This window comes from Pelecanus crispus, chromosome 6 (assembly GCF_030463565.1).
Source record: "Pelecanus crispus isolate bPelCri1 chromosome 6, bPelCri1.pri, whole genome shotgun sequence".
NCBI classification, from domain to species: Eukaryota; Metazoa; Chordata; class Aves; order Pelecaniformes; family Pelecanidae; genus Pelecanus; species Pelecanus crispus.
This window is the reverse complement of record NC_134648.1, coordinates 62,318,351-62,345,204: the sequence shown is the minus strand read 5'-3', so window position 1 is coordinate 62,345,204 and position 26,854 is coordinate 62,318,351. Positions and strand designations below refer to the sequence as shown.

At 48.9% G+C, this 26,854-nt stretch overlaps 1 protein-coding gene across 1 annotated transcript; it reads right to left on the bottom strand.

Annotated features, from left to right (window-relative positions):
* Positions 1 to 253: 253 nt before the first annotated feature.
* TNFAIP2 (TNF alpha induced protein 2) lies at positions 254 to 13,298 on the bottom strand. The gene is made up of 11 exons (XM_009488718.2): positions 12,959 to 13,298; positions 9,292 to 9,919; positions 7,567 to 7,681; positions 6,178 to 6,303; positions 5,246 to 5,346; positions 5,057 to 5,155; positions 4,738 to 4,861; positions 3,657 to 3,779; positions 2,098 to 2,253; positions 814 to 935; positions 254 to 395 (listed from the first exon to the last, which is right to left on the bottom strand). The coding sequence occupies exons 1-11, from the start codon at positions 13,296 to 13,298 to the stop codon at positions 254 to 256; spliced, it is 2,076 nt and encodes a 691-aa protein (XP_009486993.2).
* Between the last annotated feature and the right edge of the window lie 13,556 nt (positions 13,299 to 26,854).

Here is a 26,854-nt window from a genome sequence, read left to right as displayed (position 1 = left end):
CTTGGAGGGAGTCTGTGGCTGCTGCGAGGAGCAGCCCCGGTCCTTGCAAGCACTGCTCCTCCCACAGGTGCCCCTTGTCCTGGCTGTGCACGGAGGACGGTGATTCCCACAGAGATGCTGAGCACCTGATTAGGACAAAGTACTTTCCGTAGGAAAAGGCGGCAGTGTGCGCTGTGCATGGCTCCAGGGGACAGTCTCCATCCCTGGCTTCGCCCACAGTCCGGCACAAGGGGGTGCCAAGGGGTGCCTTGGCCTAGGAGATGTTTATGTTGGAGAAGAGTGGGGCCCCGGGTGGTGTGGATGCTGTGCTGTCTGCCAAGTAGCCCAGGATGCTTTTGAGTTCGCTGCGTGACAAATTGGCTTTGATGTACAGGAACGCTTCCATGTGCTTTTTGCTGTGGAAGAGAAACGGGGAGGTGTTATCTCCTCCTGCAGACCTCTGCGTGCCAGGCTCCTTGTGCCAGGATGTGGTCCCCACCCCGCGGTGGGTGCTGAGATCCCCAGCAGATGCCAGCTTGGCGTCTGGCAATCCTACACGGGATCCAGCACTGCCCAAGGAGGTTTGGGGTAGAGTAGGGAATCTCCAAGGCAAAGGAGAAAATCAGACCAGAATTTCGAATATCTAAATAGGCCTTTTTTAATAGTTTATTTTGTTGTCCGATGGCACTGGGATTGCCATAGCCTGGCAGGCAGCCCCCACCTGTTTTTATAGACTCAGGCTATATGAACCTCACCTATGCTAATATTTGACTGTTTCCTGGCTCAAAAAAAAATCCATACAAGTATTTGCAAATTTGCTTCAGTGTCTCTTACCGGATATCTGGGTATGTCGTGGCGAGTGTTGCAACTTCAATTTTAATAGCACCTAAATCCTGAAGTCGGATTATTTCAGCCAGTCTGGGGAGCGCTGAATTCAGCCATGTGGCTTGAGACCCCTGCCAGAAGAGAAAGCAGTCAGCAGGGCATCGTGGAGATGCAAACCTCTGCCCAGCCCAGGAGCTGTGTTTCACCAGGGGTGCCACCAAGCCGGCTCCTGAGGCTGTTTTCTGGTGAGGGGGAAGGACATGGCAGCGATTTTAGGTGCCTCATTGTTTTCAGTGATGTTTCTAGCCCAGACTTTGCCTGGGCCAGCCTTGGAGAAATTGGATTAGTTTTGTGGTGGTTTTTAATCCTCTTACACAAGTGGTGTAGGGTTTGCCATAAGACCAAGATTTCGGCATCCACCCCGACACACTCTCTCTGCTCTTCCCTCCCATCACATTTTCCTTTCCTTGGGTTTCTATGCTGCCTGGCATGGGTACAAGGTCTGATGGGCAAGGTAATGTGCTAGCAATGCTGCTCTCTCCCAGCTCTGCACACAACCCTGCCTTTAGCATCTCCAGGTGTTGCCAAAATCCGTTCCCTGCCCACTCAGGTAAAAGCCCCAACTGGTCCTGTTTTCTGGCCGTTGGATATCGCAAGGTGCTGGCTGCCTGATCTCCTGCCCACACTGGGTGATGCTCAGGCTTGTTCATTCTCCTGTCAAATGTGCATGAGGTGGTGGACAGGGCTTGACTTCGCTTTTGTGCAGGCAAATTTAAAGGTGTGAAAGGAGGGACGTGATCTCAGATGACAGAGAAGGGTGTTTCAGCCATGCAGAAAAAGCAAGGGTCTCTGGTGGAGGAAACCCTTGTGTATCCGTGACCCCAGACTGCCCATTCCAGCCCCTGCCTGACCTAAAAGCAGGAGAATGAGGGAAATCAAGGGCGAGGGGGGAGAGTCAAAACCCAGACTCCACATAAGTTGTACTGAAACCAGAGAACTGCAGTGTTTAGCTAAATCTTCTAACCGTATTAATATAAACCTTCAAAAGGAAGCCACTGCCTATGGGACAAAGGAGGAAGAAATCATTGCTCTCCCTCTGGGGGCGCGCAGGCTGGTGGCAGGGGAGCCTTCATGCCCACAAGCACTTGGAGACCTCTTTCTGCCTAAGGTTCTTCCTTCCAGGAAATTAAGCTGAGTCGGAAAGGCTAACGAGAGACCCCAGAAAATTTATTTTCCTGTTTTTCAGTGTGCCTGTGTCCCGTGCTGGTGTGGACATGGTGAGCACTCATGTACCTTGCTGGTGCAGAAGGCTTCCAGGTCAGCAGCGTTCTTGGAGATGTATTGAGCCAGGTTTTGCTGTTGTGCTGGAGTTTTCAGGCTGACTTTCCTCTTCAGCAGCCTCACGATGTACTCTTTAACCAAACGGGCGTGGATCTTCTCGACGATAGCCTGTTGGGAAGCAGAGGGGGGATGATCCATCTATCTTTTGCTTGGGGACAAAACAAACCGTGTGTGGATGGAGGACAAAAACATCTTGGGTGTTTTAAGACATGCCCCACCAAATGCCTGCTGCTGATCACACGTGAGGAACAGTGCTGGTTGCCAGCCTCCCCATGACTGGTTATGTGACATCCTAGATACCGAGAATTTCTTTGTACTCAAACTAATGAAGTGTGGGAATTTCCAAATGCTGTTTCCTTCTGGGAAGAGTTGAAGGAATAGAAAAGATCTAACATATTAGAGAAAAAGTAGCAGTACTCCAGAGAAACAGGAAATCATGCTGCTCTTCCTGTTCCTCTCTCTCATACCAAAACATCATAATTTTATTTCAGCTACTAAAAAGACAAAGGCAGGATGGCACTAAGCACCACGCAGCTGCTCGCTCACTCCCCCTGCCCTGGTGGGATGGGGGAGAGAATCGGAAGACTAAGAGTGAGAAAACTCCTGGGTTGAGATAAGAAGAGTTTAATAATTGAAGTAAAATAAAGTAAAATACTAGTAGTAATAACAACAATATAATAATAATAGTAATAATAATATACAAAGCAAGTGATGCACAGTGCAATTGCTCACCACCTGCCGACTGATACCCAGCCAGCCCCCAAGCAGCGATCGCTGCCCCCTGGCCAGCTCCCCCCAGTTTATATACTGGGCATGACCTCTTATGGTATGGAACAGCTCTTTGGCCAGTTTGGGTCAGCTGTCCTGGCTGTGCCCCCTCCCAGCTTCTTGTGTACCTGGCAGAGCATGGTAAGCTGAAAAGTCCTTGACTAGCATAAGCAGTACTCAGCAACAACTAAAACATCAGTGTGCTATCAGCATTATTCTCATACTAAATCCAAACCACAGCACTGTGCCAGCTACCGGGAAGAAAATTAACTCTATCCCAGCTGAAACCAGGACAATACTCCAGCACCACTGAAAATATGGTTTTGGCTCAGTTATTTGGGATTTGTCGCAGTTGCATCCATCTCCTCTGGTCCTTAGAGCAACCAAAGGAGCCATGAGACAGAACCGTGCAATTGCATCCACGTTTCAAGGTTGCTAAACCAAACCGATACATAAATAAAGCCATATTTTGGGCAATCCCTACTTTCTCTACCGCAAGGGTAGTTTTCTCTGCAAACACTGCAGCAGGGCTGCAGGAGCGTGCTTCTGCTGGAGAAGAGTAAGATTTATATGGCTAATCTAGGTAAAAAGCATGCTGATGGAAATCCTGCCTGAGAGGGCTCCCTGATGCCAGGCCAGCTCGCCAGCTTAACGCGGGTCAAGGCAACTCCAGTGCAGAGGATCAGAGCTGAAAATGGAGTCTTGGCATCCCAGAATCCCCCCGATATTTCTCTTGGACTTACATGGTAGAAAGGGTCCTTTAGGGTCTGGAAGTCTGAAATATGTTTGCTGGTGTTTTTAATGATCTCGTTCATAATTTCATCGCTGGAGTCCCACTTATTTTCTGTAAACTTCTTATAAATCGGCTGAAAAAAAGGAAAATCTGCTTAGTTCCCTCAAAACAAATTCTACACACACGTATATTTAACATTTCTATATATACAGTATCCTACATAGTGACAGTGTGGCATGCAGTCCTGTGCAGGGACATGTGACAATGACTTACAGGGGCAGGGGAAGAGGGGGCTGTATTGGTTTTGTGCCCCCTTCTTGGTTCCTCATGATGAAGACTGAGGGCTTGAAAGGCTCATATTGGAGATGCGTTTTTTTATTTCCACGTTTTATGTTTTGGCCACACCACCTTGTCTGATTAGAGAATTATGGAACCATCAGGCAAAAAAATGAATCATTATAAGACATTATTAATCGTAATTTCTCTTGACCACAGTAAATAAATACGAAAATAAAAAAAGCACCCCTGCTCTGTCAGATGCCTTCCAAAAGGCCCTACAGAGAAAGCAGGAGAGATTGTGGCTGAACATTCCTGACTCCTATGCCTTCCCCTCCACCACACTTGCTTAACTTAAAAAGCTTGTTGTGTTATATATATAAAAAAAAGAAAAAAAAAAAAAAAGAAACCAAAACTGCCTTTCAGGCCACCTTTATGAAGAAGCCAAAAGCTGTGTAATTGCAGTTCATGTCATTTGTGATTGCTTCCTACGTTTGGAGTGTAAAGACTTGCAGGTTGAGACTCTCCTTCCTACAGCAGTTATCTTAGATCTGTTCAGCACTTTTTAGGTTCGTCTGCACAGTCATGCCTATGTAGCTGCACCTGTTTTGCCTGCAGGCTTGAGGACCAGCTCAAGGAGAGGTGATTCAGAGTTTTCTGACTGATGCTGAGGGGTGACCTGCCCCACAGCCCTTCTGAACTTTGCTGCATTTGAATCAAAGATTTGGGCAACCGATAGCATGGCAGGGGAACATGGCCGGTACCGGCACAGGCTGAGCCACGGGGCAGGAGGGTGTGAGGCGCAGATCCGGTACCTTCAGCTGGGCAAACAGCTGTTGAAGCAGCACGTCAAAGCCACTATTTTCAATGTCGCTGAGAGTGCTGAGTATACTGGCTTTATTGCAGTCCTCTTCTGCCATGTTTTTCTCTGCATAGACTCTGCAAGGAAGTATCAGCAAGGTCAGAATAATCTGTCGTCAAAAGAGATATATATAGAGAAATTCAGAAGTCTCCAAACCTTCCTCTGCAGGCAGATGGACCTTCCTCTGCCCACTCTGGAGTACCTCCCCTCTATCATGCTATTACCCATTGCCTGCAGAGGAAGGAGCAAAGCCTTTTCTTTTGGACCCTTACCTAAAATTCCAGCAGTTGTTAATATTTGCAATCAGTATAGGCTTGTAGTGTCTGTGCTTCTTGCATTTCTCCTTAAAGTCTTCAAAAGCATCCTTGTAGCTGGAGGGGAGATGGGAAGAGGAGAGGCGGATGAGTGCATGCCCCGGGGCAGCTCTGCCAGCCCTGCTGCCCGACGCTGCCTTACCGCACCTTTTCAGGAAGGCAGGCAGCTCCTTCCACAGGCGATGCGACAGCTCCTCGCCCAGTGCCGTGCTGATGTCCTTGGCTCGCTGCTGGCCACTGTAGACACTCTAACAAACAAACAAGATCAATTTTAAATGCTGACTGTTCCAAAAAGGCCAGGTTCCCTGGTTAAGAAGGCCACAGATCCTTAACTGTGGTAACTGTGCCCAGCTGTCCTGCACCCCTCCCTGCGACTGAGCCAGGGACCGTGCAGAGCAGCTATACTTATTTGGTGGGTTCAAGCCAGTTTTGAACTCCATTTTCAAATGGGGAGAGAGGTGAAGAAGAAAGAAGCATTAAAGAACGTCTGTAAAATAGCTGAGAAAGTGGGGAAAGTGACACTTGGGTTTTTTGCTTTTTTGACGAATGTCATATGACTGCATTAAAAAAACCCCAATTTAAGCACAACAACCTCAATATATGAAAGGTTTATTTTTTAAAAATGAACTCTACTAATCCTCTGCAGTGAGAGGAGGGAGAGTGTTGAGCATGGGGAAAGGGCACGAGCACTCAGAGCAGCTCTGCCCGTGACAGTCTCCCTGGGAGCAAGCAGGGCAACAGCACCGTGCTTCCTCACTCGGCTAAACCTGTCTCTTGTCTCTGTGCTGCTACGTTAACCAGCACCTAATGGCTTGGCTTCGGCTGGGGGTGCAGAAGAGACCACACAGGGAGAAATGAAGGCAGCTCTCCTGCTTGTTTTGCTTATAGAGGAGTTTGTCTCCATCACGTACTAGACCAGGATGATGCCAGACCTTGGGTTAGGGCTCCCCCGTACCACCCACCTCCACTACCACCCTACACAAGCGACTTGGACTTTCGCTTCCCTGAATTGACTATAGTTAGTCTCACATCCTAAATACAGGCAGGATGCAACTGTTTTTAACATATATCTGTATTACCTGGATAACAAATATTGCTAGTAGTTCACTCTGAAAATGTCCATTTAGTTGCTCTGGTTCTCTGTCTTCTTTCCATCTTTGGATTTCTTTATCTAAACATTTGCTCAGTGAATTTTTGATAGTAGCCTTTAGGGAAGAAAAACAACAGCATTTACCACAAAGTGGATGTAGCAGTTCCTGCCTTATGCAGGCTTTACTCGCCCACCCACCATTTCTCTGGCTGAGCAGACTTTTTCCTCGGCCCTGGCTAAGAAATAAAGGCTCTTTGTTAGGAGACGCCTCATCCACAGCCTCACGTCAGCAAGGACAACCCCCTCACAATATCCACCTACACAATAGCGAGTTGAGTATTTCAGGGTAGGAATGAAGATCAAGACCTACATCCCTGCCTGCCACCCTGCCACGTCAGTGGTGATCTCGAGGGCAGGGGAGGGGAGCAGTGGGTAGGAAGCTTGCACGCAGCTACGCATGCCAGAGCCCAAATTCCCCCAGCCACACATTGTGCGTAACACTCAATGCTACCCTCTGGGCCTGGTTTTGCAATCCTTTTTCATAAGCACTTCTAACGTCTTACGAGCACTGGAGAGTGAAACAAAGCGTTCTCAGGTTTTCTCTGCTCCGACCCCTCCTGCGTGCACACTGTGCAGCAAGGCTTTGGAAATGGTCTGTACAGTGGCTGGCGTCTATCGCTGATCACCAAGTGCTTTGTTCATGCGCTTCGCAGCCCTCACACCCACCTCTCCCATCTGCAAACCATCACGGGCTACAGCTAAACCTGGAACTTGTCTTCTCATTTTCCAGGAATTCCAGCCCAAAATGCCAGAAGCACTAAGCTATGGGAGTACTGTAAAAGTTGCTTCTTGTTTCCATTAAGGCAAGAGTGATCCAAAACCAAGAGCAACTGTTATTTTCTGCGGACCAGGCGATTCTCGATCAAAGAGACAGATTTTTCAAGACCAGATGTGCATGCTTTGTGCTCAACCAAGGTCTGGCACCGCTGCAGAGACCAAAAGTAATTCTGAATCCATCCTGCGAGAGGGAGCACAAATCCTTCTGGGGATTTAGCAGAAAACTGGAAAGTTACCCATAAAGATTTGTCGTTAGATTTTTTTCCCACCTTCCTACCACAAGGTTTGCTAGAACAGAGCCATTCTTTTCTGATGGCTCGCAGGGCAGAAGGCTGAGCTAAGCAGGAGTTTGCTCTGCAAGTCCCGTCCAGAAGAAAGCCAACCTGTCCCCACAAAAGAAACAAAAGCATTTTTGCTTTTGCTTCTCTCTAGAAGGGTGTGTGACATAGCTGAGAAGTGTGCATGCAGGACAAGTCAGAGCTTCTCCAAGGAGTCATCTGAGAGCAGTAAAGGGAAGAGGAGGGACTGAACGGATTCTCACCTCTTCACTGTCAAGGTATTTCATTTCAAGGTCTTTGCTCAGACTTGATGGCAAAAGGCTTCCAAGCTTAACTTTCTCCAACTCCCCTCCTAAAACATGATCTTTTCTCATATCTCTGGAATGAAAAAGCCAAACAATCACATTTTCCAAGGGCAGTGTAATTTAAGACAGCTGTTGATGCAAATCACTAACACTTTTTGAGGATATCAGTGAAAACACAGATGGAAATGTACATTGTCCTTAGTCCAGGCAGGACTTGGAGGAGCTGAATCTGTGCCAGGGATGGGACCTGTGAGGGTGGGACCCTGAGCAACCCCAGGGAATGGAGTTGTGTTCTGCTGAGCTCCTGAGCACCGGCCACTGTGCTGGGTATGGGACACAGCCTTTCTCCATCAATACAGAGAAGTGATCAGAAGAAAAGCTGGCATTTTGTGGCTAGCTAGGAATGGAGCAGGCAGTTTCATACCCTGCTGTCATGTCCCCACCACATGCTGGCTGAGCTAGGTGCTCCTGAGCAGCTTCGAGGGAAGGGACCTGCCAGCTGTGGGGGGCTCAGGCCAGCACTCATGGGAGGGCTGATTTGGAAGCAGCCTCTCCCTCTGGAGCTGCAGAGAATAACCCTGAGCATTGCCTGATTCCCATGTTTGCACATGACCCAGCTCCATGGGGGTACACTGGGTACACCACTGAGTACTGCACATGGGCTGTTTCTGATATGGTGCAGAAGCTGGGGCCAGGCTGCTGTGCAGCCCTCCTCCTCCTCGCTGCTCCTTTCACTGCTGGTCATGGAGAGAGGTGGTCCCTGAACAGTCATCTGGACCTGGCCTCTGGTAACACCCTGCAAAGCAGCCGCTGCCCCGGCCAACACCATCCCCAGCACTGGGCTGCACTGCTCTGGCTGAGCCCTGCTCCTCACAGCTACTGATTTCCAAACACATGCTGGTTCAGGCATGAACATCCTGACCTAGAGCACAGTGCTGGCTCTGGAAAGCATCCAGGATCAACACTGACTTGTTTTATTCCGTCAGTGAAACACGAGAAGGAAAAAGGGGGGGTGAAAGTTGAATGGCTGGAAGAAACACTGCTGGTGTATTTACTGGTTTTCACCTAAGAAATGAGAGCTCCCGATTCTCCATCCAGTACTGTAAGTCACAAGTAATATTTTCAGTTCCATAACATACAGAGCTTGTCAGGGTGAAGGGTGACCCTTGGCTGATGGTGTCCTCCCACAGGGGTGCACTCTCTGGTTTCCTAACCTGGAGGAGAGCACACACTGTGGGTAACGCCTAAGCAACATCCTCCGTGCCCAGGATAATTGCATCTCAGGTTGTTCTATGTACTGGCTGTCCTCTGGTCCAGAGGGCTGAAATTTCCAGATTCTCTAAGAATGAGTTCAGGTCTGCAACTGGAATAGAGATCAGGGCAATGAGCCTGCCCAATTTACCTGACAAGTGAAGCCCTAAACATCTGTGTGTATCTCTGTTGCCCAGAAGCCGGAATGGTGGGGTGAGCCCTTGGTTTACAAACTAGCAGCCTTGAGCGTGTCCCTTCTGACTGTCCTAGCCAGCTGGTGTACATCAGCATGACACCAGTGACACTAAAACCTAGCCAGGTACCAGACTGCATTGCAATGATACCTATTCATAAATCAAGCAAATGTCTGGTTTGCAGCCAGTGAACCTGTGTTGATCACCAGGGATAAACACGTGTAAAAGCCTCACTTACTTTGGATAAATATTGTGCACCCATGAGAGGAGGAGGTAAATATCCTTGTCTTCCAGAGGAGACTCAGCAGTTTTCTTCGCCTGGGAGGCAAAATAATTGTGGTAGAGTTCTGCATATGTGCTGAACACATTAAACTCCGGAGGATAAAGCCGTTTAATATACCTTACAACTACTGTCAAATCTTCTTTCATTGTCTTCCCCATGTGCAGGAGGTTCTGGCCAACTGTAGAGAGGTTCTCAGTTCTAGGACTATGGCTTGAGTCTTTCATTCGAGCCTCTACTGACTCCTTTACTGTAGCCATCCAAAGTTCTTTCCATTTTATAGGCCTAAATTGCATGTTTTGGTCAGGTGGATTCTCTGATGTGTAGTTCTGATCTTCTTTCTCCTGCTCTTTCAGTGCCTCTACTGCCTGCTGCAGCAGTTCTGGGTTTGTTTTTGCTAGCAGTATAGAGTCTTTCAAGATGCTGAAGACTTTGTGCTTCAGAATTTCGTAGATGGACTCGATGTCTTGCTGGCTGGTGTTCAGCCCGTCCTCACTTTTGCTAGACAGGCTCTTCTCCAGGACAATCAGATGCTGAGCGGCGTCGCAAAGCTTTTGCTCTTCAAGGAGATCCATGACTTGTTTGACTGGTGAAAAAAAGAACAGCCCTTCTTTACCCAATAGCGAAGATTTAAATTTCTATTTTATATAAAATGATGGTTCTGGAATACTTTAAAAAAGAAGTTTGTATTTCTATAATGCTAGATCTTAGTCTCCTTCACCATATAGAAAATCTTTCTCTTTATTTAAAGATCAGATTATTTCTAGCCCGCCTCTAACTGGGGCAATGCAAATTTGAATACCTAGCACCAGTGTTTCATATGGACAGATATTCATGTGCTACCCATCATTTTTCCAAAATTTAGATTTGTGGGGGTTTGTTTATTTACTTATATCCCCCTTCCCATTAATATGACCTCAAGTAAGAAGCATGGCTTTAGAAAAAAAATGTAGACTGAAAGATGTAGCTAAATAAGATGTGCTAGAGGAAATACCACATGAGTTTTCCAGAAATAGGTTGGCACAATCTGACCTGTGACATTTTTTTGGAGGACACATTTAGCAGGCAAGATAAATACAATTGAACTATCTTATCTGAACTACAGCCAGTTACTTGATACAGTGCAATCTGGGAAATTACTAGTTAACTGGAGAAATTATATCCCAAAATAAGTTTTGTTAGGTGTGTAAGGTTTGTATGGAAAACCCTGGGTAGAGAAAGCTTACGTTATTAATGAAACTCATCTTGCTTCATATTCTCGTTAGAGACTGTGGCAATGTATTGGGTTTGCATGGCAAGGTTTTGGTAGCGGGGGGGTTACAGGGGTGGCTTCTGTGAGAAGCTGCTAGAGGCTTCCCCTATGACTGACAGAGCCAATACCAACTGGCCCCGAGATGGACCCGCCACTGGCCAAGGCTGAGCTCATCAGTGACAGTGGTAGCACCTCTGGGATGCCATATTTAAGAAGAAGGAAAAAAAAAAAAACAATGGGACTCAAACTGCAGCTGGAGTGAGGAGTGAGAATATGTGAGAGGAATGACCATGCAGACACCAAGGGCAGTGAAGAAGGAGGAGGAGGAGGTGCTCCAGGCACCGGAGCAGAGATTCCCCTGCAGCCCCTGGTGCAGACCATGGCGAGGCAGCTGTGCCCCTGGAGCCCATGGAGGTCCATGGTGGAGCAGATATCCACCTGCAGCCTAGGGAGGACCCCACGCCAGAGCAGGTGGATGTGCCCAAAGGAGGCTGTGACCCCGTGGGAAGCCCACGCTGGAGCAGGTTTGGTGGCAGGACTTGTGACCCTGTAGGGGACCCATGCTGGAGCAGTCTGCTTCTGAAGGACTGCACCCCATGGAAGACATGAACTGCTCCAGTGTGGGTCAAGAACTGTAGCTCATGGGAAGGGCCCACGTTGGAGAAGTGCATGGAGGACTGTCTCCCGTGGGTGGGACCCCCCGCTGGAGCAGGGGAAGAGTGTGAGGAGGAAGGAGCAGCAGAGACAATGCGTGATGAACTCACCACAACCCTCATTCCCTGTCCCCCTGCGCTGCTCAGGGGGAGGAGGTAGAGAAAATGGGGAGTGAAGTTGAGCCCGGGAAGATGGGAGGGGTGGGAGGAAGGTGTTTTAAGATTTAGTTTTTATTTCTCATTATCCTACTCTGATTTGACTGGTAATAAATTAAACTGGTTTTCCCCAAGTCGAGTTTGTTTTGCCCCCGACAGTAATTGGTGAGTGATCTCTCCCTGTCCTTATCTCGATCCACAAGTTTTTTGTTATATTTCCTCTCCCCTGTCCAACTGAGAAGGGGAGCAATAGAGCGGCTTTGGTGGGCACTTGGGATCCAGCCAGGGTCAACCCACCACAGGCACAAAAGCTGGGAGTGCCCTATTGGCATCTGCTGATTACACAAAGTTCAGAGATGTTATTGAAACTGAGGGCTTGGTGTATTACACAGGAAAAATGGGATAACTTGAATAGTAAATGGGCTGAAATTTAACAGCACAAAGACACAAATTCAATAGAACAAAAGTTACTTAGCAACAAATAGGACTTTCTGCTGCAAGCTGGATGTGAATCAGCTTGAGATGGAGGAGGAAGAGAGATGCCTGCAGAATTAGTAAATCATTATGGTGAGATGATGGTGAAAATGTCAGATATGACCCCAGGATGTATCCAGTGAGGAATGTCCAGCTGAGATAGGAAAATGGTAACATATTGTACCAGGCATTGGTGGTATCTCGAGTATTTTCTGCAATTCTGATCACTTTATTTCAAAAAAAGATATTGGGAATGGGGCAATGCAGCAGTAAGAACAAGGGCACAAAGGGCCTGTTTTCAGTAGACTCAGTTCATTTAGTTGCGCAAATTCAAGGCCAAGAAGGAAAACCACCAGTTAGGGAAAACATTTGACACATGGAGAAAGAGAAGCCAATTAAGTAAAGGCTTGCCTGGAAATGAGATAATTTGTACTAAAACAGTGAGACTTTGGAAAAGCCCCCCAATATAGAAGGTAGGACTAAAAAAATTAACTTATTTTAAGGTACAGCTTGCTAAGTTTATGAACCAGATTAACGAGATACATCACCTGAGGCGGCAGGTGAGCCTTGGAAGTGCCAAGGGGCACTTTCCTCTCCAGTTCTGGGTTTCTCTGAGCACATACTTTTCTACCTCTCTAAGCACCCTTCAGGGATGGTGCCCATGACTGGAAGAGCTGTATGTTTATATATCAGCCCTGGGAAAGACCTATGCGTGCTGCTCACTGCCGTCCCTGGGGGAAGAAGACATTCCACAGGGTGGTGGTTTCATGGAGGAACGGAGCAGAGAGGTATGCCTTGGTTTCTTACCCACTCACAAATCTCTGTGCTCCCATGAGAGGTAGAAATAAGTTTCATTTTGGACAGAAAACCTGCAAACTGGCAGTTCCTCAATGAGTGTCCCCTTGGTACCAAAGGACCAGTCCTTAAGGTAATGTCCCCCTCAGCCCATGTTTCCCCAGGCTCCTTGGCCAAGTCACTTTAATCTGTCAGTGCCTTTGTTTCTCAAGGGGACAATTCTCCACCTCAAGTAGCCCCTCTAGAGATAACTATGGCCTATGAGGTGGGGCAAGGTGGATGGAGGAGCACTTACCACTGGGTGGCTTGACCTTTTTCATCTTCTTAAGTGCACTCGTAAGGATTCCCTTTATTCCTTTCTTCCCCTTTTCAGGGGTGTCCCCAGCAGAGGCGCAGCTCTCATTGCTCGTGATGGAAGATGCACGTGAGGGTCTGCAGGCTGCCTCTGGCCTTTCACTCATCTTCTCCTGGTCCTTGGACCAGATCTCGTCTCCAGAAGGTTCAGGACAGGCAGACACTTGCTCAGCTACTGATGTTGAAGGCTTTTCAAGCTGCCTGTTTGCACCAATGCAACCCTCTGATCCACTGCGTATTCCAATAGGACCACTTTGGAAAAAAGGTAACATTTTCATCATTTTCCTTCTAGCCTGTAAATTTCAGAAAGAACTGGTCAGATTATAACAGTTTGCATAAAAACTACCATGGCACAATGTGGCAAGGAATATTCCCATTAAAAAAAAAACATTCTGGAATGAGTTGTCCCTGTGTGGGCGCTGTGAGGAGTGCTACACGCGTCTGGTATGAGCACAGCTCTGCAGGAGAGCTCCTGAGCAATGTCACCTCAGGTAACTGAGAGGATGGAAGCAGCTCTCTAGTCTAATAAATAAAGTAGAGAAAATCGATGAGTGATTTTAAGGGTGATTCAGATGGCCTGATTTGAGACCTCGAGCTTGGCTGGATACAGGAGAGCAGAGCCCTGCCATGGGATGCTGTGGGAGTATGGACGTGCGCATGCATTGCTGCACACGAATGATGTGGGTGGGTGGAACAAGCGTCCTGTGCCTATTCAAAGCAAGCACAAAACTCCCATACTTTTATAAGGCATCGGGATCAATTCCCACCTTCCTCAGGGCCTGTTTTTGCTGATCTCTGCTCATCTGGCTGCAGATCTGTTTGTGGAAGCACTCATGTAGCTACTTGCACACTGAATTTGCGAGTACAGCATGAAAATGAGACGAGCCTACCAAGCCAGGTATGTGTCAGTCTTTGCTGAGCAAAAGTCCTGCTGGTTTAACTGTGTCTCCACTTAAGTCAGTAATAAAATTCTTAGCTTTATTGAGGAGAGCTCCCAGAGAAGGTGGCTGAAAGTTCAGAAACCTCAGGGATGTGAAAAACGCGGTCGAAAGGATGGCAGTGTGGGAAGCACAGCAGTATCTCCTGATACGAGCATCACAAGGCTTATCACTTTAGGCCCAAAAATCCCAGCCAGAAGCATGGCTTCAATGCTTTATGTGTTTCCCGCATCCCGACAGTGGCAGACGCAAGCTCAGGGATGCGGTCAGGCCCTTCAAACCCACTCACAGCCTACATAGTGCGGCCTTTCAGTACTTAAAGGGGGCCTACAGGAAGGATGGGGGCAATCTTTTTAGCAAGGCCTGTTGTGACAGGACAAGGAATAATGGTTTTAAACTAAAGGAGGATAGATTTAGACTAGACATAAGGAAGAAATTTTTTACAATGAGGGTGGTCAAGCACTAGAACAGGTTGCCCAGAGAGGTAGTGGAGGCCCCATCCCTGGAAACCTTCAAGGTCAGGTTGGATGGGGCTCTGAGCACCCTGATCTGGTTAAAGCTGTCCCTGCTCACTGCAGGGGGGCTGGGCTAGGTGACCTCTAAAGGTCCCTTCCAACCCAAAGCATTCTATGATTCTGTGATAATCTCATTTTCAAAACCGTCCCTGGGTGACTACAGCATCCCAAGACAAGGCAACTTCAGTGCAGCTTGTTGCAACTTCAGTGTAACTTGTTGGGCGTTTCCAAATACCTGGGAGCAATTACTGGGCCATCTGTTTATGGCGAAATGTGGGGCTTGAAAAGTGTGGGCTGTGGCTCGTGCAGAAAGAAATGCTAGTGAAATGTGGTGGTGGAGGGGGCAAGTTTCTGATTGCAGGGACTAATCAGACTGGACCTTTCCCAGAGTTGCTAAATGAAACTGCTGGTAGTGCCTGCTAGTGCCCAGGGCTGCTGCACACCCAGAGCAGTCCTCGCCTGGCTGAGGGGGAAATAGCAACAAGGCACCAGGCTCGGGGGGGTCTAGCCTTGTTTAAACAGACATTATCCTGCCAGTCTTGCTCTATCACCAACACTCCTGAGCTACAAATAATTAACGATAGAAATTTGTTTTTGTAACAACATCTTTTTAGAATTTATATTTAGAATTATTTATGTACATGCATAACTTAATATATTGCTATAGATTTGCATAATTATATTAATTTATATGATGATTATAATTATATAATTACTGTAAATAAATAAAGTGACTCATCGTTTCCAGTCTTTGTTCCAACAACACTTTTTTTAAGTGACTTTCTGGGAAACCAGCACATTTCTGTATGAAGAACTCTCAGGCAAGTTTTGGCTTACTTCTACTGCATAAGGGCAGAGGAATTAGGCTTTGAAGAAAGGAAGAATTTGGCTTCAGTTATAAGGCCACAATGTGGTGATCTTCAAATACCCTTGTTAAGTTTATACTGTTGATATATATCATGCTGATACAAACTGTGATACTTAGTTCTGGGCAAACTGGTTGGAAGACTGTGGCTTTTTGTTTTAACTGTGATTCCTTCTGCTGGCTCTCGACAGCTCGGAGAGCTTTGAAGCATCGAGTTAGTGGTAGCAGATGGGTGGTATAGAGAGCAGTTAAGAGTCTGGCATGGCTGAAAGCTTTCCTTCTCTGTGCTTTGGCTGCCAGGTCACGCTCAGGATTAGTAATGCTATTGCTTTTAAAACACAATGAAGATGCAAAGTCATTCGGGAAGGAGAGAAAGGGGTGTGGGTGTGCATGATCTGGCTGGCTCTCAGCTAAACTGGTGGTCCGTGACCCGGGGGCAAAGTGTGAAGCTAAATCTAAGGTGCCGCTACGGCTGAGCGGGATGGCAGTGGCTGCGGAGAGGTGTTGGGTGGGAGCCCTTGCGCCCCAGGGCTTAGGGCCGGTTGCGTGGGCGAGCAAAGGGGGGCCCGAGCACCAGAGCTGCCCAGTGGCAGCGGGTCACAGCTGGTGCTACGCTCCTACCTCTTGCCCTAGCACACTTACTGGGGAGGGAGGGAGGAAAAATCCCTGCAGTTCACTCTGGCTACTCAAGTCAGGATGCCCCATTAGAATACTAAAACCAGGGAAAAGAGCTCCTTTTTCTTACATTTCCATTACAAAAAAATACCATGGTAACAAGGATTCTCTATAAGTGTTTGGGACTTTCCTAATTTTTGTAGGGCTGTTTTCCTAGCCTGCATTTCCTAATACGATGCTATGTTGAGATTCATTCTGCCAAATCCCTTCCTTCCTGTTTGTTCTAGCACAGACTCAGCCGAGTCCTTTCTCTCTCTCCTATTATTCCAAACAAAGCGTTTATTGTTCTTTCTTTTCGTTTGTTTCTAAACAAAGAAAGTACCTCTCCCTTTCCTATAGTCAAAGGTGACTTTCAGAGTCTTTTGTTTTGATGAATGATGATCAGAAAGGTGGATTTCAAAATGGTTTTGCTTCTTCTTCAATACTAAGATGAATGTCATTTGTCTTTCAAAACCATTGAAATGACACTACACATAAAAGCGTCCATAAGGGAATGATTAAGCTGGTTAAAAGCCTAGTTTTTAACTGCTGGCAGAACTTTGTCCTGGTAACGCACTGAAAAGGCCGGGCGCAGGGGCTGGTGATGCCCAGGAGGGAAGCAGGTAGCTGGGCACATGCTGCCTGGGGCTGCAGCCCAGGTGAGTCCCTGTGGTCCCTCTGCAGAGCACACCGAGCCATCGTCTGCAGCGTGTCCCTATGCCCTGACCTGCCTAAAAAAGTCCCACAGCCGAATTAGAAGAAAGATGAAATCAGCTCCAGTGCTTTCACCCAGGGGCTGCACATCAGCAGCGTGAGAGATGTTGGCAATAATGGCATGTCTGGGTGTGCTTTTTCATCTCGCACTAATAAACACCGGAGTTAACCATCTGAGTAAAGCTGTCAATGCAACAGCTACCACGCTCACTCACATTTCGCCAACTTGAATGCTCGCCCAGTGTTTATCAGTCGGTCGCTGCTGGTTTGCATATGTTTGTATATGCACCAGGAAACGCCAGTAAATCCCAGCTCCCAGTTCTGCCTTGAAATGCAGCCTCAGTTGCTTATGGCAAGTGGTACCAAAAACTCCCCCTCCATCTCTTCTTTTTATCATTAGATGGCCAAGCACTTACTGTAAGAAATGCCTGTAAGAAACTTCCTGTAAGAAACTTTCTCATTAAAAAAAACCCAAAACAACACTTCACTTTCTACAAGAAAGTGGCAGCTAAAAGGTGGCAGTGGTAACAGCCGGAAGCCATGGGCAGGAGATGCCTGTGCCGGTGCTGCTCCTTGTGCCCCCCCCAGCATCTGCATCTGCATCTGCCCGCTGTGGCAGACAGGACATGCCAGGAGCTCGGCTCTGGCTCAGATGGCCACAGGCTGCTCCTGTACACGTGTGTTCTGCTCACAAATCAAAGCTTATTAAAACTCCAGCAGGCTCCAAATTATTTTAGCAGTTAACACTTTGGGAAATGCTGAATCATTTCCCAGGCACAGAGCTCAAATTCAAGTCTCAGGAAATTTAATGATTTAAGGTCTAGACTTGACATAGATCCCAACTCATTATTATTACTAATTTACTGTTAATTTACTGTTACCATCATCATCATGCTCATTATTATTATGTGGCACTACAGTCTGCGGTGGGGGAGTCTTTAGCTCCAATTATTTTTGACATAGTACATTCAGCTTATGGTTTCCAACCAGAAGAGCAGGACAGTGTGCATAGCATCCTCTGCCCCCTATACGGAGGGCCTGTACCATTAGGACTGCGGTGCTGTTGACCGCTGGCATGGCCAGAGAGGGGCCCAGCAAGCTCTCTGCACGGTGATTATCATGGTGCGTACCCCTGGGCTGGAGCCTTTCCAAGGTGGGCAGCAAGGGTGAGGGAAACACCTGGAGCAGAGCCACGACACAGAAGGACACAACCTGGACTCTGGGCATGGTGGCTTCCCATTTTCTCATTTTCTTCCTTAAAGGAAACAGCTTTCACACCGCACGCTTAGGAATGAGCCCATTCGCGAGGGGCGGCTCATGGCGTGCCAGCGAGCACTCGGGAAGAGATTGACTGATTACCCCTATTCTGAAATTTTTGCTGATCTTCTTCTTGACTGCTTTTTCCTGAGCTGCTGCCAGTATTAACAAGCATTTGTTTGGATTTTTAGTCCTCTCCAGCCTACTAACACCCTAGGTCACAGGGATTTATGTCTTGTTTTAGCGGAAATCCCCGACTCCCCCACAGCCTCTCAGAAATCCAAAGTTATTTAACAAAGTTTGTTCTCGGCATTTGCACCAGCCTTTTCTTCCCCCCCTTCCTGCTCCCCATGGAAGGGGGGTCACCCCTGCCTACACGAGAAAATCGCACCAGCTCAAACCATCTTCTGAAGCAGTGAAGCAGTGCAGCCAGTCTGAGTTTAGTGTACCTCGGCCTATGCGGTGACACCTAAATAAGCTGCTAATAAACCAAAGCAAAGAATCTATGGAGATGCCAGCCCCAATCTTTGCAAGTTGGGGAGCCCTCCTAGAAGGTTTTTTTTTTCCTACCAATTTTTGTTAGCTGGATTGGGTACTGAATGGAGACACTGTGAAGCTGGGGGCTCCCACGTGGCTCTGCCTGGGATATCACAGTCCATAAAGGAGCTGGGCCACCAACACCCCCACCTTGAAATTTGACTGTGCTGCTCAAATCCACGCTCCTGTCCACGGACCGCTACGGGACACCCACCATCCCATGTGGTCCAGCACCATCCTGATGGTGGCCAAGTTCTGCTCCTAATGGGGTCAAAAGCTGAGGGGAAACAAAACCTCTGTCTCCAGTAAAGGCAGGAGCAGAGCCTCCCCAAGGGACTCGATCCATGTGCCTTAACAGTGCTGGACACCCCCATGGGGCTGGGGGGGACAGGGGACCCAAGGGACGTAGGGGAATGGCAGTGGCATACCAGGCAGAGGATCCCAGGGCATCTCACCTGGCGTGAGATGCTTTAAAAGAGCTACACAATGCTTCCATCATTTTAAAATGAGAATTTGGTTTCTCTAAATTACTGAAGCACAACTGAAAAAGGTCCTGTAAACCAGCATCTCCTGTTGGTGACAATTTTTCAAACAGCGAAAGAGAAGAGAAAATCACACATATATATTGTTATTGGGAAAAAACAGAGAAAATGCAGTGTAATACATTCCTTTTTCTTCTCGCTTCAAATCTGGGTGGTATCATTTTAAACTGCTGCCACTAAGAGAAGAACCAGCTACTGCTGACTTGGATTTGGTTTTCCTATTAACTATTCTCAAAGCCAAATCCTGCATTCAGGCTTGGAGTTTGCAAAGTTCACTGCTGGAGCTAACAGCGACCGAGAAGATTCACAAATTCCCTGGGAGCCAGACCGAAAAGCTCCTGGAGCGCTCGCCTCTGCCGGCATGTTCAGACTCTTTGGCTTTCCAGGCATCTTTTTACAAAGAGGGTGACTGAAGCAAACCCAAACCGGAGTTTTGCAAAGCTCTCTGCTCCTGTTTGACCGGCTCTATTGGAACTGGCAAGCCTCAAAGCCCCTCAGCAGGGGCAGGTGGTTGAATGCTCTGGAGAATGACTGTTTCTTTGGGTTTTCTGCTCTGAACTGAACTTGGGTGTGATGGCAAGGGCTGAGTGAATCATAATCCCATTATTTCCCTGGGACTTGGGAGAAAACCACGTCCTTCTGAACAGAGACAAAGAGGAGGGGGCGGGAAGTGCCACGCTGAATCTGGATGTCAGCGCCTGATCTGGATTTCGGACGCTTTGGTGCCCAAGACCTACATCCAGATTTTGGGGAAGGGGCTGGGGGGGGTGGTAACAGGAGTCACCGCTCGCAGGCTGTGTTCAAGCCCTGAAATCTGGGGGATGAGCAACAGAAATCAGACCCGGCTGTCGCAATGCAATCGCCAGACACCATATTCCTGTGGCCCCCAGCCCTGGGACGTGTCTGGATCTGCTGTCCTTCTGGCAGCAGTTCGATTTATTCTCTATTCTGGTAATTACAAGGTTGGGGCTGCAGTCTGTCGCTTTGTCCGGGAGCCCATCCTTTGGCCCCTTCCACTTACTCTTCCCCTCTCTCAGACACGCCGGAGCGCCTTCGCGCTCGCTAGCCTTGCGACGAGGGAGGCGGGAGGGAGGCAGAGGAGCGGGAGAAGCGGGAGAGACAGCGGCCCGACGGGCAAGGGGAAAGCCCCGAGCTGGGCCGCCCGGGGGGTCGGCACGAAGGACTTACTGCGCGGCGGCGGGCGGGCGGGCGGGCGGCTGGCGGGGCGCGGCGGCGGCGGCGGCGGCGGCGGCTGCGGGGCCCCGGGGCAGCCCGGCTATAAAGGGAGGGCGCGGAGGCGGAGACCCGGCCGCGCAGGGAGCCCGGTGGCTGGGAAACTCCGCCTGCACCTCCCCTCCGAAAATGTGTTCTGAGCCAAAGGGAAGCGAGAAATCCCCTCCGACGGGGAAGAAGTCCCCGCGGAGGGGGGATGGCTGGACCCGGTGGTGATGGCGTCCGCCCCAGCTTGGTCCCTGCAGAGGAGCCGAGCCCCAGCGTCTCGTCCTGATGGAGCGGTGGATGGGGCACCCTGGCCTCGCGGCCCCAGGGGTCTGTATATGTGATGTGTCCGGCCCCCATTGCTGCCTTGGAAACCCCGTGGTAGGGATGGAGCGGATGCCCCCAAAAGCTGTGCTCCCCGAGCCCCCGGGGCGTTGCCACGGGCGGGCTGGCAGGGATGAGGTGCGTGCCTGGAAGCACAACCTGCCCTACTGGGGTCCCGCATCGTGCCCATGGTGAAGCACCTTCCCCATAGCAGAGCTCACGGCACTGCCAGGAGACACTAATACCATCAAGCACCTTCAGTATGGTGGTCCGAGTCCCTGCCTAGGGACTGGGAGACGCGGGCTTCCTTCCTCACCCCAAAGCCTCTGAGCCTTGTGGAAGGGACGTTTGTCTTCCCGATTTCCTAGGCACCCATATTGCTGGCCGTGGCGGTGTGGTGAGCCTGTTACGCTGGGGAAGCGCGTGTGCTGCCCCGGCAAGGGATGGCTGGAGGATGGCCAGGGCACAGCTGGGTGACAGCAATGGCTGTGGGGGCTACTGGAGAGGGTCCGTGAAGGCTGCCGGTGCTGTCCCCTGCCTAGATAGCCTTAATGTGGAGCATCTTCTGCATCCATGTGGGTGAGATCTGGGCTGAAGCAGCTGCCCTGCAGACAGAAAATCAAAATATCGTTGTCCTGCAGAGCCTGACCTCCTCTCTCCTTTCTTGGGAAGCTCTTGTGGGGCAGGTTGGGAGTCAGCCAGCAGGTCCTGGTGCCTAGTTACTGTGCCCAGGATGATTTCTGCTTTATATCTGATAGCAGTGGTCTAATACAAAATGCAAAAAAAATGGTCCAGAGACTTAAAGCTGAGTGTGAACCGTGAGCTTTCATGGTGCTGCTGATGCCCACACTCAGCGCTTGTGTGGCTGCACAACTTTTGGGGGGGGGCTATGCAGGCCCAGCATGGGGGCATCCCCCAGCAGCAGATACGATCTGGGGCCAATGTTTGTGCTGGAAGGAGGCACCCAGCTGAGTGGACACAGTGCCGGAGAGCAGATTCTTCTCCCGGTCTGTGCCTTTTGACAGGCATCCTGCCTGCCGGGGCTGCTGCTTTCCTTTCTGGCACTCTCTGCCCAAAAAGACCATGGTAGCAGGGAAAAAAACTTCCCTCCCAACAATATCTGCCAAAACAGGAAGCAGAAGCGGAGGGGACACCCTGATGGGCAAATCTGTGATCTCCGGTCTCCTGAAAACATTGATTCATCTCAGGCCAGCCTGCAGCTGAGCTGGGCGGAAGGTCCACCTCTGGGATTGCCCCAGGGTTGGGTCCCCTCACTGCTTGACAACCAGTGGCCAGAAACAACCATCGTCATGGGACAGAAACGCTACATGCCACGTCAGGCTGAAAATCGTTGGAAACATGAAACAGTGTGAGATTTGGCCCTGAAGTGCAGTAACTTGCTTCATCGCCTCCTTCAACGGCAATGTGAAGGGGAGAGGCAAGGTTTGCCATCTGCAGTTACAGCTGGTTTTGGGGCAGCACGGTGCAGCTGGAGGTGAGCTTGGTGCTGCATCCAGTGACCCTGTTGAGCAGCAGGCAAAGGGACATGGTTCCTGGAAGGCACCGGGGAGGCTGGCGTGGCCCGGGGGTTACACAGGCACATATAGCTCTGGGCATGGCCGAGCAGGCAGCGTTCGTGGCTGCCTGAAAGCAGAGGATGCTGTTCTGGATGCGGGGAGGACCTCGAGGCTGGTTCACTTCTCACGTCCTTGGTTACGTGATCTCTGCAGGGCACAGGCGTGTCTGTCCCCAGGTGTGCTGCAAATCTGCAGCGGGAAGTGGCTCAGTGACACATGTCTCAGACCCACTGAAACCTCTCTTTAAATATTCAGGGGGTCTTTGCGTTTGGCTCAGCAGCAGTGCTCCTGTTTTATGAGACTGATGCGTCATCCCTAGCTTAACACAGGAGGCCCTGACTGTAGGAGACTCCTGCAGTGAGCGATGTGGGAAAGCCCGAGGGAGTCTGATGCTTAGCTGGTGTTAGCAAATGTAGCTGCAAATCTGCGAGCTTTCTTCGTTGTTTTCTTGGATAAATGTCTGTACAGAATGATTTCTGTGGGATCCAAAGTAGATTCACATAGTGGGATCTGTTGCTGGCCCTCGTCTTTAGCTTCTGTACGTTAACTTCAGTGGGGTCAGAGCAATTCTGCCATCAGACAGGGGAACAAGAAGCATCTTGTAATTGGGCCTTAAATTAAAAACGTAGAGCTTAGGTGTCATCCTTCAGGTGCCTTTATTTACCTGAAACAAACCTATCACTGCACTTCAACCTCCTGCTGATCATGACATTGTTTGTCTTGATTTCCAAGACAGGCACCTCATATTTACTTATATAATATTGGGTAGCGGCTAACCAAGTTATACCAGGCTGCACATCTTCTAGTGCTGCACAGGAATTTTTCTGTGCTCTGTAACTACTCAGAGTGTATTGCATAGGACTACACTGATACTCTGTGTTTATAGGCTATGCTATCTAAGAAGCTATCTCAAGTCTGTGATTTTGAGAGACCTGGGGTTTTACGCTTAACTTCCATAATATACACTATATATTTCTCAGCTGCAACTTGTACTTAAAAGATGTACTTCAGAGATTTGTAACTTAATTTTGCAGATGCTTCCTTAAATTTGAACAGTGAACTTGCATGGGGTCGTTCACCTCTTCTATATTGAACATCGAAGACTTTCTTACTAGCAGTCCTAATACCCAAATTCAGCTGCACAGGAGCCCATAAAAGGGATGTGTCCCTACTAAAAATAAAGTTGTGAATCCTTTGCACTGGACAATGAAAGGTTTGTCTTACTTGTAAAAATGAAGAGTCTATAAACAAGAGGTGTTGACAATGAGATTCTTTTTGAAGCGAAGTTTTAATGTCATCTTTCAGGATGCCAAAGAGCTGTTATCCTTTGTTGCCAGCTAAAGGTGTGTCAAGAAGAAGATTGTTATGAGGGTAAAGATTTTCTTCCTGGAATCCATTAATTCAATGTGCTTATTCATTGAATGGTGTGTGAGATTTTTTTTTTCAAGCTTGTTTTAATTACCTTTATTACCAGACAGGGGAACTATTAGTTTTCGTGTGGGATTTTTCATGAGCTTAACTCATTTGTCCTAAGTAATTCCAGCTGTGTATGTTTCAGCGATAGGAAGTTCGCAGGTCTGGGTGCAGGTGGCTGGCAGCAGCCTACTGGGTGAGCAGGCACCACCCTCTCACCTTCCACTGGGGATTTGGGGACCATCTCCTGGAGCTGGTGGGACACACAAGCCCAAGCAGACCTGCCCAAAGTAGAGCTTGAGAGAATCAGAAAATGCTCAGTGTGGGGCTGGACTGGAAAACCAAGGTCAGGTCATGTCCAGCAGCTTTTCCATGTGGGGTGGGGAAGGGGGTGTGCAGCAGCTCAAGGAGGGGGATGGGGAAGGATGCCACCATGATGGCTGACCTCCCTGCAGTGCTGGTGGAGGCACATGAAGGAGGATGTGATGGGGACCTCACCTGCTGTGCCCTGAGTGGCTCATAGCTGGTTGCTTCACTGCTCCTGTGCGCAGAAATACCTCTTTTTTTTCTGCTCACTGTGGGATATTCTGATAGAAGTGGGGGCATGTGCAAACAGGGGTAACAGAGGAGAATTTGGGGCCCTCATTAAACTGTGGGGTAAAAGACCAAAAAGTCACACCAGCCACATTTATCTGGCTCTCTCCAGAAGTTTATAGAGTTTACGGTCAGTGAAAGGGCTGGAAGTTTGAATTCTGAAGACTGACTTGGATCTGGAAGCCAGAGCAATGGCAGCTAGGTCATGAGGGGCCCCAGCTCCTCTCCCTGAGTGGAGAAGCTCAAAAGGCACTGTCACTGCTCCACAGCTGGTTACTGGTGGGAGGTCTGGAGGAGACGGATCCAGCTCTCAAGACTGTTGTACAGTTGGACCACTTAGGTCAAAAAAGGATTTCTTGGATGATGTGCTCACCAAAATATGTTACTTCTGATTGATTGAGGTGTCTTCCTCTCCAGTATTCATGATGACTGCAAGTAATGGAAACAAGAGCTCTTTTTCTCCATCAGCGACCAGGCTCAGAAGAGCTGTGATGATATACCTAAATATTGGCCTTAGAGCACAGGAACAGGGAAGTTGTGAGCGGCAGGAACAGAGCATGGGGAATGGGAGGTGAGGGGACCTGAATTCACCATGCAGATTGTGTCTCATGTTACTAACTGCTGTGGGAAAAGTTCCTGCGGCAGATGGTGACTGCGTCATGTGAACACCATAAGTAGTGGTGAGCAAAGGTGTAGGACCCAGGATTTCTCCTCCCAGACAATACCAGAAATCACTAGGATGAAGTTTTTCTTCCTCTTGCAGTTTCTCTGTGTCAATGAACTGAGAACCTCCTAAGTTGCAGCTAACTGGACTTCTAGATGTCCTAGGGCCCAACTTCAATGGGTGAGTGGAGAGTACCTCCTGGTGAGGAGAGTCCTGCTGGGACACAAGTCTGAAACCTTTCAGGCTGACAAGACTGTTGTTTCTAGCCAGTCTGGGTCATGTTCTAACCAGGGAAGCTGTGGGAAAAGGGAGGCACAGCAAGTAGAAATTAGCGTGTGCTTGGTCAGCTCTGAGAGAGTCAAGTAGTTAGCAAGTTCACCACAGTATTTCAAGAAACGTCTAGCTTTTGGATTGGGCTCACGTGTGAGATGACAGGATGTAACCTCTCATTTTTCATCTTATTTCATCAACTACTTCCCTGGCCCCAACTTTGTTTTCATTTATGCCCTGCAACTCTTGAAAATTATGCATTGGCAATGAATTTTTTGTCTGCAGACACCTGTTAAGATACATGGTTATAAGTACCATACCCCTTGTCTTTCAAAATGATCACAGAAACACACCAAGGGACAGACTTCTGCTGTTCCCTTCCTTCTGCAAAATCCTTTGTCCTTTCCAACATGGGCTCTGTTGCCCCAGGCAAAAGCCGGCCCTTGTGTGAGGAGATTGATCTGCTCAGGCCTTGCTGAATCTAGACATGAAAGCCAGGCAGAACAGCCTTCACCAACCATATTCAGCAGCAACAGCCACCGTGGCAGGGTATTTTCATCCTTCTCTCATAGTTCTGGCTTCCTTCTCTTCCTCCCCAAATGGTGAATACATATGTTTTTACCCAGGTCTATTCGAGGGAGGTTGGTGTTTGAGGCTTGACCTGCAGCAAATCTGTGATTTGGTAGTTTCAAAAGTGTGAGCCCCTTTTGAGAACTTTGCTACCGATGGCACAAACCTCACATGGTGATAGTTTTGCCATGTCCAGCCACATCTGAACTGAACTACCATACAGACCTTTCCCAGTTTTGGTTTCTGTTGGCATTAAAAATCCTACATGTCTGAGTAATGAACCCGGAATTCAAAACTGACAGCAATGTCCTAAATCTTCATCAAAGGAAGGGCTTGTATGCAAGTGTGGTCTGCATCCCCACCCTGATATTTCTGCTTGAGGAGTGGTCCATAGCTGAGGTTGATGACACCTTCGCCATGATATTTCTGGTGGAGGAGGCATCCGTCTCTGAGGCTGCTCTGGCACCCTCCCCCTGATATTTTTGTGAGGGAGGTGTGCATTTTTGAGGTTGCTCTGCCACCCTCCCCCTGACACGGAGACTGGAGGAAGGGTCCATATCGGAGGTTTTTGGCTGGGCCCAGCTGTCCCTGACATGTTCACAGTGGGCAGGAGACATATGCTGGAAGTGAGGTGCCCTTGCCCTGACAGCCCTGGCAGCCAGACGTTCCCAGTTTGCTGTCCCTGGACCTTCAGCAGAGTGGTTTCATAGCATGGGACAAATCGCCCTCCTCCATGAAACTGAGGTAGGGATATCATCCCTGTGTTTGGAGCTGCTTGCAGACTGGCGGTCATCCTCAACATCCGCTGTGCGGTGACTTGGGAAGCGGTAGGCGCTGAGGGAAGTGTGTAGCTTTTTCCTCTTTTCCTGAAGGAAACTGGAAGTGCTTTTTCCCAGTGTGGAGGTCCAGTCATCTCAGCACAGCTCACTCCAGATGAGTGGAAACTCACACTTCTGCCACCCCGCTCCTGTCAGGAAATGGAGGGCGTGTTGTGGGGTCACAGCACCTGGCTTGGGTCTGGGATGGGGCTGAACGAGGCGCTCAGAGAAGATCTGCAAGAGCTCTGGGCTGATGCAGTCGGGGGGGTGGTGGGGTGTGTGTCACATCTGCCTGTACCGCAGATGTTTTGGGAAACACTGCTGCTTTGGAGAAGCCTCAGAGATCCTCTGACAGAAAAGCACCGTT